The 14,887-nt window shown below is 40.8% G+C and overlaps 1 protein-coding gene across 1 annotated transcript in view; it reads right to left on the minus strand.

Moving 5' to 3' along the window:
- LOC119420123 (oligophrenin-1) overlaps positions 1-14,129 on the minus strand; it is a 49,471-nt gene extending 35,342 nt beyond the window's left edge. The window contains exons 1-9 of the mRNA XM_037687501.1: positions 13,830-14,129; positions 12,307-12,402; positions 11,928-11,989; positions 11,223-11,294; positions 4,822-4,923; positions 4,608-4,718; positions 4,371-4,475; positions 4,160-4,289; positions 1,763-1,863 (exon numbers count right to left, since the gene is read on the minus strand). Of these exons, the coding sequence (XP_037543429.1) occupies positions 1,763-1,863; positions 4,160-4,289; positions 4,371-4,475; positions 4,608-4,718; positions 4,822-4,923; positions 11,223-11,294; positions 11,928-11,989; positions 12,307-12,402; positions 13,830-13,983 (933 nt within the window). The 5' untranslated portion in view covers positions 13,984-14,129. The remainder of the gene's footprint in view (positions 1-1,762; positions 1,864-4,159; positions 4,290-4,370; positions 4,476-4,607; positions 4,719-4,821; positions 4,924-11,222; positions 11,295-11,927; positions 11,990-12,306; positions 12,403-13,829) is intronic.
- Between the last annotated feature and the right edge of the window lie 758 nt (positions 14,130-14,887).

Consider the following 14,887-nt stretch of genomic DNA (forward strand, 5'->3'; position numbering starts at 1 on the left):
ACCGGATTCCAAAAAAGTTGGGCCACTAAACAAATTGTGAATAAAAACTGAATGCAATGATGTGGAGGTGCAAACATCTAATATTTTATTCAGAATAGAACACAAATCACAGATCAAAAGTTTAAACTGAGAGAATGTATCATTTTAAGGGAAAAATCTGTTTTTTCCTAATTTCATGGCGTCAACAAATCCCAAAAAAGTTGGGACAAGTCCATTTTTACCACTGTGTGGCATCCCCCCTTCTTCTTACAACACTCAACAGACGTCTGGGGACAGAGGAGACCAGTTTCTCAAGTTTACAAGTAGGAATGCTCTCCCATTCATGTCTAATACAGGCCTCTAACTGTTCAATCGTCTTGGGCCTTCTTTGTCGCACCTTCCTCTTTATGATGCGCCAAATGTTCTCTATAGGTGAAAGATCTGGACTGCAGTCTGGCCATTTCAGTACCCGGATCCTTCTCTTAAGTAGCCATGATGTTGTGATTGCTGCAGAATGTGGTCTGGCATTATTGTGTTGAAAAATCCAGGGTCTTCCCTGAAAGAGATGACGTCTAGATGGGAGCATATGTTGTTCTAGAACCTGAACATAGTTCTCTGCATTAATGATGCCTTTCCAGACATGCAAGCTGCCCATGCCACAAGCGCTCATGCAACCCCATACCATCAGTGATGCAGGCTTCTGAACGGAGCGTTGATAACAACTTGGGCTATCCTTGTCCTCTCTGGTCCGGATGACATGGCGTCCCAGTGTTCCATAAAGAACTTCAAATCGTGACTCATCTGACCACAGAACAGTCTTCCATTTTGCCACACTCCATTTTAAATGACCCCTGGCCCAATGCAAATGTCTGAGCTTGTGGAGCTTGCTTAGAAATGGCTTCCTCTTTGCACTGTAGAGTTTCAGCTGGCAACGGCGGATGGCACGGTGGACTGTGTTCACTGACAATGTTTTCTGGAAGTATTCCTGAGCCCATTCTGTTATTTCCTTGACAGTGGCATTCCTGTTTGAGGTGCAGTGACATTTAAGGGCCCGGAGATCACGAGCATCCAGTAGTGTTTTACGGCCTTGACCCTTACGCACAGCGATTGTTCCAGATTCTCTGAATCTTTTGATGATGTTATGCACGGTTGATGATGATAACTTAAAAGTCTTTGATATTTTACTCTGGGTAACACCATTCTGGTATTGCTGCACTATCTGTCTGTGCAACAATGGTGGAATTGGTGATCCTCTTACCATCTTGGCTTCTGAGAGACACTGACACTCTGAGAAGCTCTTTTTATACTCAATCTGTTGTCAATTGACCTAATTAGTGTTAATTGGTTTTCCAGCTGTTCGTTATATGCTCAATTACCTTTTTTCCAGCCACTTATTGCTACTTGTCCCAACTTTTTGGGGATTTGTTGACACTGTGAAATTTTGAATCAACATATTTTTCCTTTAAAATGTTACAGTTACTCAGATTAAACGTTTGATCTGTCATCTATGTTATATTACGAATAAAATATTGACATTTGCCATCTCCACATCATTGCATTCAGTGTTTATTCACAATTTGTTTAGTGTCCCAACTTTTTTGGAATCCAGTTTGTGTGTGTATATTATATTTTTATATATATATATATATATATATATATATATATATATATATATATATAGAGAGAGAGAGAGAGAGAGACAGACAGACAGACAGAGACAGACAGACAGACAGAGACAGAGAGAGAGTTTTATTTATATATAGTTTATTTGTGAATAAATCACCTGTTTTGTTGGAGGTTTCTGTTCACACGATATCATCATCAGCTGCTTCTCTTTCTTGTGATACTTGCAGAAATATTTGACCCATGACACACCCAAAGCCCCTAATGTAGCAAACAAAACAAAACAAACAAGACAGGCTGTAAAATTTAGGGGAACAAATGACATTTTTGCATTGAAGGCTTGGCATGGTCCATGTCTTCCCTCAGCTCCCTGTCAATTTTGCACGTGGGCAGGATCATCATAGCAAAAGCTGGTTTGATGAATTTTTTTGCAACACCCAACAATTAAAAACATGGAGCTCGTGCTACTTCTGCTCGTCGTTCTTTCTCTCCTCAAAAACAAGTTAAAACAGAGCCAGAGAAGGCTGCGTGTTGCTGGAAGTAACCCAACAGAAAGGCGCATGAGCATGTCATACAGCAGGGTTAGGCCAAAGGCGAGACGCAGCAGGATGACATCAAATGTAATGCTAATGCTAGCCAGTGTTAGCTATTTACAGTCATTTAACGCCGTGTACAACCAGGTCAGTGAACCAAACAATGACCTCCAGTCAACTGACTTTAAATCTTCTGCAGAGTCAGCACGCATGGAATCCCAGGTCCATGTGGGAAAGAGGGCTGGACTGCTCAGCCTGAGCAGGAACCAGGTGTAACAGCCCCTGCAAAGATTAAACCTTGTCCCAGGCCAGAGTATACCCTGGAGGATAAACTGTCCTAGGCCAAACTGTCACTGTAAAATAGTTTAGGCCAGACTATTCAGAATAATTTTTATTGGCCAAATTTGTGTGCACAGACAACTTCGATTTCAAGCGCTCACAGCGTACAGTCATCACGTATAACTTTTTGTTCCATTTATTTACACAGGTTAGTCTCACTGAGTCATGAGGACTCACTTTCAAGAGAGATCTGTATAAAATAAACTATGTATATGTATTAGCATATTAATGCTTTCATTAATGCACTGAAGGAAAATCCCCTCAAGGCCAGAACAGGCCTGCAGCGATAAACAATAAATCAATTAATCGTGTGATAAATGAAAATTATCGACCTAATTTTCATTTATTGGCTTTATTGTTTCTTCGTGTCTCTCTCGTTCTACTGAAGACACTGGATGACAAAAAGCTCAACTCCGGTGCTCTTCACTGACCCCTTCCTTTCTCTTTCAAATCCATTTTAACCAACTAAAATCACGTTTTTGGATCGTTAAACGCAGCTAAGCTGAGAAGCTAAGCTATGAGCTAAGCTAACAGGTCGACCACGGGAAAAGACCTCCGTCTTGTCGAAGCTTCAAAATTCACGGTTAAAACCCATGCCTTCGTGTAAAAAAATTACTTTTCTCTGTAAAAAGAAGCGGAGAACTTGCTTGCAAATTTTTTATTAAAAGCTTTGTGTGACAAATGCTGTGCTAAAGAGCTCACACCAAGTGTCCGCTATTTTGAGAACCGAATAAAGGAAGGAGAGACAGCCCATGTTATGTCAAGGGGCCTTCCTCCCATTTTTCTTAAAGAGACACACTGCTCGCTCCCTCACTATCCATCCTTCGGTTCAAACAGTCTTATACTGTCATCCAGTGGTCAAAAAAGGTAAGAAAAAAACCAAACATTTCTTCTTAAATTTGACAGTAATTACTAACCATTGTCAAATTTTAACAAATATTATCGTTTATCGCAATAATTTCTGAGACAATTAATCGCCCAGCAAAATTTGTTATTGTGACAGGCCTAGGACAGAATATACCCATCTATAACCATATAAACCAGTAATCTGGCCTGGCCAGTACTAAATGTTTACACTTTTAGAATTTAAGTCACTTAGCTTTCTCATTTAACTTACTGGACTAAGCTAAACCCCCAATAAAAGTTTAAAATTTTAGGTAATTATTGTGTATATGACTCAACAATACTGATATCATGGTGGTATAATCTGACCTGAGGAGTATGAATAGGACAATTTATAGCCTGGAGTATAAATTGGCCTAGGTCAAAGTATACCTAGGTATAATCTAATCCGAAGGGCCAAGATGGGGTAGAGGTAGGGCAGCCGACTTGGGACCTGAATGTCGTGGTTCGACTCCCAGCCGTTCCCACATGTCATGGTGTCCCTGAGCAAGACACACAATCCCTAATTGCTCCCTGGGTGCTTACATAGCTGCCCACTGCTCCATCTGGGTGTATCTCAGTTGTGATGGGTTAAATGCAGAGAACCAATGTCATCATTGTAAGGGGACATACAATGACGACAACATATAGCACTTATATATCCCTTTAACTCCTGGTATATTCTGGAATGGGGGTATACTATGACCTGCTTGACCAGGAGGACCAGGCCTTGCAATGCAAAAGGTCCAAAAGAAAGGTTGCATAAAACAAAACACACCTGTTTAAATATGGGGTAAACTTACTCTTCTCCTGACAGTATAAATAACCCTCCATTGGCAAAAACTTCTGCATTTTAGAAATCTGGAAAGGATTTTTCATTCTTTTCATCAGCTCCTCCAGCTCTTCCCGAGTACTCTCATAGTGGTTTCTTGTCTGTCAAATAATCAGAGGGCACTTAAAGTATCCAGTTATTTGACAGTAAAAAATCCCCAAATTACCAGGAGAGCCACTTACGTTCTGCAAGCTCAGCTGCAGCTCCTGCTTGTACGGCATGAAGTCCTGAGTCATCTCCACTGTCAGGTTGTTGAGCGTTAAAATGCTTTGAAGGAACGCCAGCACCTGTCCAACAGAAAAGGGAAAGCCATATTTCAAACCGCTGTAAGAAGACTACACATATGAGAGCAATAAAAGACCTCTTCCCCTCATATGTGGCGACAAAGAGGAAGAGTGGAGACCACAGGCAATACTCACCGGCTCCACCACGTCAAACTTCTTCTTGTCCTGTACCTGGTGGATCTGGTAGACGTACTCCACTGAAGATTCGTAGAAATTCACCCGCTCTTTGTCGAGAAGGTCATCAGCCTTCAGAGACAACAAGGACGTATTATTAAAGTAACAAAAACAGTCATTACCGGTTTTAAACTTCATCATAGGATTGATGCAAACACTTGTAATTCATGCAAACCTCTTGAAGTGAACTCTCCTTCTTCTTGGCAGAAAGACTCAAGTGCTTATCTAACATGGAGTAATACTTTTCACTCTGTTTCTCAAAGTTCTTCTTCTTCTCCTGCAGGATACACATGTGAAGATTATTATATATTATAGATATGTTGGTAAGATCAGATCAAGAAGAATTTATAAACTAGAGCTCGAATAAAGGAAGACAAAAACAAAAACAGTCTCTTTACGTGAATCATGAACAGACTTCTGAAACCAAAGCATGTGAATATGTCTCTCCTCATTATTAGTTTTCAGGCTATAAATATTTCTTGATGCAACATAAAAAAACATTTTCACTCCACAGCACATAATTCAATAAATATCTGATCAAATTTGGCTACTGAAAAAGTCCCAAAAAGAACGTTTCATGTCAAATTTTGTTACGAGTGTTTGGTTTCTTAATCATTTATTTTCCAATCCCTAATTCAAATTGAAGAAGTCCGTTGGATGACGGACGAAATGTCTCAGCAAAATAAAAGAAACCGTCCAGATGACCTGACTGAACATTGTTGGATTTTATACCTGGATTATTGAGCATAAACTTTGGTGTTTTGAACCACTTTGACATTACTGTCTCAGAGGAGTTGACGAGGGAGAGGGTGGGCCCCGGAGGAGGGGGCAGGCCTCGGAGGCCATCTTAGCACCAGCAAACTGTTATTTTCCACTAGGCAGTATGCTGTTTGTGGAGAATCAGTTTTGTTTTGGTTTCTCCTCCGATTGAATAAGTCTGTTGGATGACCGATGTAACGAAACGACTCAGCAAAAAGAAACCGTCCAGATGACCTGACAGAACATTGTTGGATTTTATACCTGGATTGTTGAGCATGAACTTTAGTAAAGAGATGTAAAAAAACGTTTTTTCAATAAACCCTAAAATATTGCTGATTAAGCTAAAAGGTATACTAAATGCAATGGTGGGCACAGCTAACCAAATTGTTAGCTTCTCTAACACATATTCTGCAAACTTTAAAAAATGCACTGCTAATGCTACATTAGCGGAAGCTAACGCTAAACCGTTAAGACGCTAGTCTGCGTCACACACCTTCATCTCCTTCTAGTTTAAGTTGCATCGACCAATCACATCTTGTCACGTGTACACGTAGTAAGCTAATAGCGTGCCTAACAGACTCTTCGAGACACGCTCACAACAGGAAGGAACAAGCTTGTGAATGTTGTTAGCAGGACTTAAAGTTGGTGAAACCTAATTTAGCGGAAGCTAATTCTGCTAACGGTGTTCAAAGATAGAAAGATATTGTTTTTATGCTACTAGTGCTTAGCGTATTTTTAGTTGATGTTTTTCTTAGTTTATGTCTTAGATCTTATTACTGTTTTTCTTTTACATTTTATTGTTGGATGTAACTGGGACCCTGTGTACACAATTTCACTCCACCACAAGTACCAAATGTGGTGTGAATAATAAAGAAACTCTGACTCTGACTAGCTGTTAGCAGATTAGTATAACTGTTCCCACCACTAGGTAAATGAAAGTTGCCATCTGAACAGTTAGCTTAAGCTAGAAAAAGGCTAACAGCAGCAAGCTAACACTATTAAAATTGATGAATCAATACATTTATCCAAAAGGGACTGTGGAGAAAAATGAAATTATGTAGGAATTAAACTGTGCTGGTCTGAGCTCAACTTGCTGTGAGTACTTTAGAGAACTGTCACACATTCATTTTGGGGGTTATTAGGTGTCATTTGTGTTTAAAAACACAATTTAAATAATATCAAACCTTTAGAGGAAACTGGAAGAAAGTATCTCAAGTTCAAGTTTCTTTAATGTCATTCGCATTCGCGTGGATCGTGGTACAAGAGGTGGAACGAAATTGTGTACTCGAGGTCCCAGTTACACCGAAAAATAGCAAAAATATAAAGTATAAAAAGAAACAGTATATAAGGTTCTAAGACATACACTAAACGGACGCTAAACAATAGGCTAAAGATCCAAGATATATGCAAAACACCAATAATGTAAAATAATACGGTATATTAAACAGCAGCCCGAACATGAGTCTGCAGTGAGCAGATGGGTATGAATGAATAAGGTATGGGTATGATGGGTGTGAATGAATCCCACTACATGCCTTAAGATTAGGAGCAGAAAATCAGCTTTAAAGTCTAAACAAGTGGTATGCTTATGTCCCTTGTCGCTAAGGGATTTAAACCTGAATGTTTGTAGGGTAGTTAATAATAATAATAATAATGAATTTCATTTGTAACGCACTTTTCATCAAAAAAAATCTCAAAGTGCTACAGAGTGCAACTAAAATCAATGATAAAATCAACTCAAATCAGTGATACAATCATGTGGAGGCAGAACAGGCTTGCTTAAAAAGAAAAGTCTTTAAGCCTTTTTAAAAGTCAGTCAATGATTGTGGAGCTCTCAGATATTCAGGGAGGGAGTTCCAGAGGCGGGGGGCAGCCACACAGAATGCCCCATCTCCCATGGTCCTTAATTTAGTTCGTGGAAGGAGAAGGAGATTACTGTTCTGTGATCGTAGGGACCAGGTGGATGAATATGGAGCAAGAAAGTCTTTCAGATAATATGGTGAATTTCCATTTAAACACTGATGGGTAATGAGAGCAATTTTGTGAATGAATTCTGTAGGTGACAGGAAGCCAGTGGAGGTTATGGAGAATGGGTGTAATATGTACAAATTTACGAGCTCTCAATAAGATCCTGGCTGCACTGTTTTGAATATATTGAAGCTTCTGAAGGTTTTTGCCAGGTATTCCAGTAAACAGGGAGTTGCAGTAGTTGAGCCTGGAGGAGACAAAGGCATGGACGAGTTTCTCTGCATCAGCAAAAGTGAGAGATGGGCGAAGTTTTGGAGATATTTCCAAATTTCCAACTCCATATTAGTTACTGAGATGAGTGTTTTTCTGGACTGGAATACATTATTTATTAACCTTTATTTAACCAGACAAATCCCACTGAGACCACAGATCTCATTTGTAAGGGAGGCCTGGCCCTGAAGACAACATAACATGCATGTTTTTGAACTGTGCCCACACAAACACGAGGACACCGTGCAATCTTCACACCGAAATACCACAGGTCCAAACCTGGATTGAACCCTAGACCTTCTTGCTGTGAGTTAACAGTACTAACCAGTACTAACCACTACTCCACTGTGCTGCCCACAACAAAGGTATGTTTGATTTTTGTTGTCCAAGGCAGAGGAAAGTGATGGATACTGGTGAGTGAAGGAAGCAATTTTATCCACCACCAGGAGCAAAGGCGGATCCAGGGGGTGGCCAATGGTGGCCTTGGTCACCGTAAATAAATCATCAGCACCCTTTCCAAAAAATTAGAATATCAAGGAAACGTTGTTTAACTTCCAACATTTTTCAGTCAGGTCATCTGGACGGTTTATTTTTTATTTTTGGTGCTGAAACGTTTCGCCTTCAGTCCGGAAGGCTTCATCAGTCAAGGAAATACACAACAAAACTGATTCTTCCCCCAACAGCTTACTCCAAAGTGGAACAAACCAGTTCTGCTTGTGATAAGATGGTCTCTTTGGTACGCCCCCTCCTCCATTGCCGGCCCTTTTCCTTGTTGACAGTCTTGTCAAACTGGTTGAAAACAACAAAGTCCATGCTCAATAATCCAGGTATACAATCCAACATTTTTCAGTCGGGTCATGTGGACAGTTTCTTACCAGCAGAACAACAGAACTGGTTTGTTCCACTTTGGAGTAAGCTGTTGGGGAAGAATCAGTTTTGTTGTGTGTTTCCTTGACTGATGAAGCCTTCCGGACCGAAGGCAAAACGTCTCAGGACAACAACAAAAAAAAAAGAAACTGTCCAAAGGACCCGACTGAAAAATGTTGGATTGTATACCTGGATTATTGAGCATGGACTTTGTTGTTTAACTTCCATAATTCCATTCAAAAAGTTAATCTTTAATAGATGATAGATTCAGGGCCCACAATTTAAACAATTTCAAGTATTTATTTGTTTATTTTTACATAATTTGGGCTTCCAGCTCATGAAACTCACGAAAACAGTAATTCAAAAAATTAGAATACTGTGAAGACACACACTACCCAGTTTTTGAAAAAAAAAAAAAAAAAAGAAGAAGAAATTAGGATCACAACAAATCAATCAAAATATGGTACTTTCAAAACGACATGTCAATCTTCAAACTTGGTTGGGAATCCCTTTGCCTTAATCACTGCCTCGATGTGACGTGGCATTGAGGCAATCAGCCTGTGGCATTGACTGGGAGTTAAGGAAGCCCAGATTTCCTTGATACTTGCTCTCAGCTCTTCTTTGTTGTTGGGTCTGGTGTCCCTCATTTTCCTCTTGAGAATACCCCATAGATTCTCAATGGGGTTTAGGTCTGGCGAGTTGGCTGGCCAGTCAAGCACTGTGGCATGGGCATCAAACCAGGTTTTGGTGCTTCTGGCAGCATGGGCAGGGGCCAGGTCCTGCTGGAAGATGAAATCTGCATCTCCATACAGATCCTCAGCAGTAGAAATCATGAAGTCCTCTAAAACATTCTGGTAGACTGTTGTGGTGACCTTGGATTTAAGAAAGCAGAGTTTACCAACACCTGCTCTGGACATTGCACCCCAAATCATGACTGACTGTGGATATTTCACACTGGACCTCAAGCAGTATGGGTTCTTCTTCCTCCAAACCCTTGGACCTTGATTTCCGAATGAAAGGCACTCTTTACTTTCATCGGAAAAGAGGACCGAGGAACCCGACAGTTGTAGCCCATCTCCCAGATGTAGCCCATCTCCCAGATGCATTTGAATGTGGTGGTTTTTGAAGCTGTGACTCCTGCCTCATTCTACTCTTTCTGGATCTCTGACAGATTCTGGAATCTTCTCTGTTTGATAATCTGCTGAAGCTCACGGTCATCTCTTTTGCTGGTGCATCTTCTCCTGCCACATTTTGCCCTTCCACTAGACTTTCCATTGATATGCTTGGACACAGCACTCTGTGAACAGCCAGCCTCCTTAGCTATGAACTTTTGTGTCTTACCCATCCTATGGAGGGTATCAATGATGGTCTTCTGGCCAGTTGTTGTCTGCAGTATTCCCCATATTGAACCAAACTGAAGCAAGTTAATGAAACCTGGGGAAACCTGTGCAGGTGCTTTGAGTTTAGTAGATGATTAGTGTATCACACTCAGTTTAAAACATTCATGTCCTGCAACATTTGGGCTGATTTCTTCACAGTATTCTAATTCTTTGAAATCCTGTTTTCGTAAGTTTCATGAGCTGGAAGCCCAAATTATGTAAAAATAAACAAATAAATACTTGAAATGGTTTAAATTGTGGGCCCCGAATCTATCATCTATTAAAGATTAACTTTTTGAATGGAATTATGGGAGTTTAACAACTTTTCCATGATATTCTAATTTTTGGAAAGGGTCTGTATATACATACACACATATTGTTTCCCCTACCATTATACAAGCAGGGCGCCACGCCCCATCAACGGCACCGAGCACCCCACCCCGCTGACAACTGACGACACTGATGTAGCGTGGGGCGCAATACAAACACGTTAGCAAAAATGCTACTGACGTACCACTACACCGGCAGCAACGTAGCGTTAAGTTAGCAGGCGGGCAACACAGACATGTCTCCGTCCCGTACTCCTCCACCCACACCCATCCCCCAAGCCCTCCACCCCCCACGTCAACAAAAATAAACTACAACAAGCACCCTGCCAAGGGAACTGATCAAGGAGAAACACTGAAATCTATACAGATATATAGGATATATATATACATATATATAGGATTTTAACGTGGTAGCCCCATTTTCAATAGTGATCTATTTTACACCTGGATGTAGCCACACACCAAAATGGAAGTTGGTACCTCACTTATTTATCACGTTGTCCAGCTCACAACACAGACGAACGGAGAGCATTTCCAATTCCTCTCTTTGATCTATGGACTTTAATACTGCAATCCTATTGTACTTTGACCAAGTACAAGAGTCAGAAAAATCTTGGAAACTCCTACAGTATATAAATATTGGCCATAATACACCTCAAAAGGGATTTTTTTTTTAAGTTACAAACCTCTAATTTCTAAAGGACAAAAATGTTAAACAGATGTAGTTTATAAAAAGAAAGAATGGAGTTGTACCTTGTTTTGCTTAGAGAGAAATATCTTACCAACAACTTGGGTGTGTGCACAGATAAATGGTTTTGGAGAAGTAGTTAGGACATCCTGTTTGGTGCGTAGAAGTAGTTAAACGTATATACTCACTGTGGGAAGACAAATGTCTAACAACAAACTTACTGAAACACAAGGGTGCTTCCTGTTCTGACCCAAGACCCAGCTTCTTTTGTTCACAGGACAGAGACAGTTCATGTTTAAAGCAGAAGAGCACTCACCTTCGTCGCTCCTATCTGCTCCTTTCTGAAGTTCTCCAAGGGTTTAATGAGCAGATTGGATGCGTTTTGAACCTGCACGGAAAATTACAAAAATCAGTTTTTACTTCTTTGACAAAATCAAATAATCTGCGCCACTAAAACGCAGTGAGAACCTTAATTTTTAGCAGGTTTTACTTGTAGAGTTGAGTTTTAAAGGGAAAAATATCAAAAATAAATAGAAAATATTCCCAGAAGGTGCTGTGCTTTCACTTTAAATCCAAACCATGACCTGCAGTTTAAAAATAATTATTTGCACTCAGAGAATCCAGTCCAACCAGTAAAACTCCTATATTTAAAGGCCTGAATGAATGGTGTGCACTGAGCCTCCACTTTATTTTACTCAGCAGGAGTCCGAGCTATCAAGACTTCACAAAAACAGATCAACACTAGAAGAATATTGAGTATTTAAACAAAAAAGGAACAAAAACAAGCTAAGAGGGGAACAAAAACCACAATAAACAGCAGAATTGCTTCAAACGTTACTGCATGATGTTGCGTAACAAACATCTGATGACTAAAATAAAGAAGTAGTTCCTGCAGACGGCTTCATGCTAAACAGAAAATCAGTAAATGCGCAGAGCAGAATACATTTTGTTGTGACAGATGTGTTAATGTGGTTTGATGGTTGGAGTAGGATGTGCTTGGGGGGAAGCTGATATAACCCACCAGCATCATCCTGTCGTGCTCCACTTCCTGCAGGAGTCCGGCAAACTCCTGGAATGACTCAGCTGTGGGAAAAAAAGCCACACAATAAAGAAACGTGTCGATTCAGCTGTCAGGAAACTTTTAAAACAATACAAGGCCGGGCTGAGGATAAGCAGAATTATCATTCCTGCAGCTGTTATAAAAACCACACTCGTCAGGAGAATTGTTGTCGTTTACATATTTACTCCTCCAGAACCCATTGCTGAATCCTGGATTTTCATAATTATGCAGAATGACTGAGAAAACTAAAACCTGTAGAATAACGCATTTGGACGCGTCACGTTTTAATTTATTATTGCGCATTAACGGCGTGCTACTCTGAACGTTTGTAATATCCCACCAATGTTAATCTCGTCGTCCGTCAGGGAGTCGCCAAGGAAGTCGAACTGGAACACGCTGAGAGTCTGGGAAAACTTCTGCAACGCCAGAGAATAGCCTGTTTACAACAGAAAATGATGTTTTTTATTAAAAACACAAAGACAATGCTGACTTGTTGCTAACAGACACATGCATTAATTCATGTACTGTGCTTTAAATTCAAACCTAGCCTTGTGCTAGCTTATTATCGCCTGCCACCAACAGGTAAAAGGCCAGTAATGTTACTGCCTGTGTATGTCTGTTAGCAAAATATCTCATGGATTTTAATGAAATTCTCAGATATTAATTATTAGATGTACATCTACAAAGGATTACCACTTAGAGTCAATCCAATTAAAGATGGCCACCACAACCAGTTGAGATTAAAAAACACAAAAATGTCTGAAACTCATTCAGTTGTACAGATACTGACCTAAACTTTAGGGTGGAAGCAGCTGAGAGTGACTCACAACACATACTTCAAGTGTTACTTTTTGCACACTATATTTGCTTAAACTTTTGCGATTAACTATTGGTGTCAACGTGGTCTGTCTGTTAGCAAAATATCTTCTGAGGCACTGGACAGATTTTAAGGAAACTCAAAAAGTAATCCTTGGATATATGTGTGAGTCAATCTAATTCAAGATGGCTGCCAAAGCACAAAAATTGACTGTGATTCAGCCAGTTTGGCCAATACCGAGCTAAAATTTGGGATGGGAGTAGTTGACTCTCAGGTCTTGCGAGATGTCACAACACAGCAAGTGACTGTGTGTAACATAATTCACAGGGTTTGTCCAAAAGAGCTAGAGCTCCATCCCTTCTCGGCGCAAGACAGTCTCAGTCCAACAGGATGGCGGGCAACATGCAAACCGTCTTTAACTGGAACTGCATTTTCCTCTCTCGAAGGGAAGCTTAAAGCCTGGACGGGATCTTTGGCGGGATCCTGCAGCCCAGCAGCTGCCAGCAAGAGGTCGATCCAACAATACTCTCGCTGCTACGCCTGGCTTTTATTACCCAGCCAGAACCAGGCCTGTCGGATCAATACAGAGCAGCATTCAGCCTCAGGAATTTGGCTGGAGCTGCTCTCCTCATAAATCCTTTTGCAAAAGCGAGGCTTTAAATCTTTTTGCGTCTCCAAATGTGGCTTTGAGGGTTTAAAGTAGAAGACCTGCAGCTGAAACTAAAAATAAGAAACTCCAGGGCCTGACGAGCAGATTCTGAACTGTTCCTGCAGGTTCTGTTGGTGGGGTTTGACCTCTGACCTCTACCTGGTCACCACCTGCAGCAGGATGGCAGCTTCTGCTGTTGAGGACATGAAAGCTGCAGGATTTCCAGAGGACCTGACCCAGCTGTGCCACTGGTTCAGAACCATCAGCTGGTCCCAGCACACTGACACACACTGTGGGAGGCGGAAAATATGCTTTGCGGGGTTTAGTCATGCTGCAGGCCCAGTAAAAGGCCCAGCAATAAGCCATAAATGAGCGGAGGTTGGTGAAGCCTGCTCACCCTTGATTGCAGTGATCACGCTGTTGCCATCTTTGATCAGCTCCTTCAGAAACTTGTTCGTCCGTTCCAGCTCCAACTCGTAACACTTGAGGGTCTCCCTGAAGTCCGGGCTGTCGCTGTAGCACTCGCTGAACTCGAGAGGAGGGTGACCCATCTTCTTCTGAGCAGGTTTCGCTTCAGCCAGCAGGACGAACCGGGTTTTTGAACGCAGCCTCCGCGCGACTAGCTGCTCGTTTCTGCTCCGAACCGCTCAAAAACCAAAACCATGGTGTCCGGGGGAGCCCGCGACGGCCGCAGGCGGACTACGAAGACAAATAATCAGTCAAACAACTCCGTTTTAGCGTCGCTGACCTCCCTTTTTTTAACCCGACGATTTGTTTACGCTTCGGTTTAATTCTATCCTGCTCCTCTTTGCCACTTTTTCCTCGTTATAAGTGCCGTAAAGGAAATCCCGCTCTGGACGCGTTCCATTACAAAGCATCACCCCCTTTTGCAAATCCTCTTCCGGTCCATCTGTCAGTTTGAGATACTTTGAACGTTTAACTCCCATGAATAACCTTTAAAAAATAATAAATTGGAGTTAGTTTGTGATCATTACTAAAAAAAATCCACATTTAAACCGCTTTATGTCGCTTAGTGATTAACAAGAGTGTAGCAGAAAACGAAATGGAACGAGACCGGTTAGCTACAGAAACAAAAAAAAAACCTTCCCATTTTCCACACCCAAGAGGTTCTTAAAGACAGACAGACAGACAGATCTGATTTATTTAGGTTTAATGAACAAAAAGTGTTAACTTTTTCAGAGTATTTAATTATTCATTACTGTAGAAATATTCTTGATTTTATTATTTCATTTTAAAAAGGACATTACACATTAATAGAAAAATAGTAAACATTGCAGAGCTGCCCATATTGCTGCTTTTCATATGGTGACCTTTCACAATGACAGGAGCAATAAATACAAATTGAAACCAACAAACAATAAACATCAATAAATAAATAAAATCAGCAATAAATTAAAAAAGATCATTGTACTGTGTGTGTGTGTGTGTGTGTAT

The sequence above is a fragment of the Nematolebias whitei genome, chromosome 14 (assembly GCF_014905685.2).
Source record: "Nematolebias whitei isolate Nwh7 chromosome 14, NemWhi1, whole genome shotgun sequence".
NCBI lineage: Eukaryota > Metazoa > Chordata > Actinopteri > Cyprinodontiformes > Rivulidae > Nematolebias > Nematolebias whitei.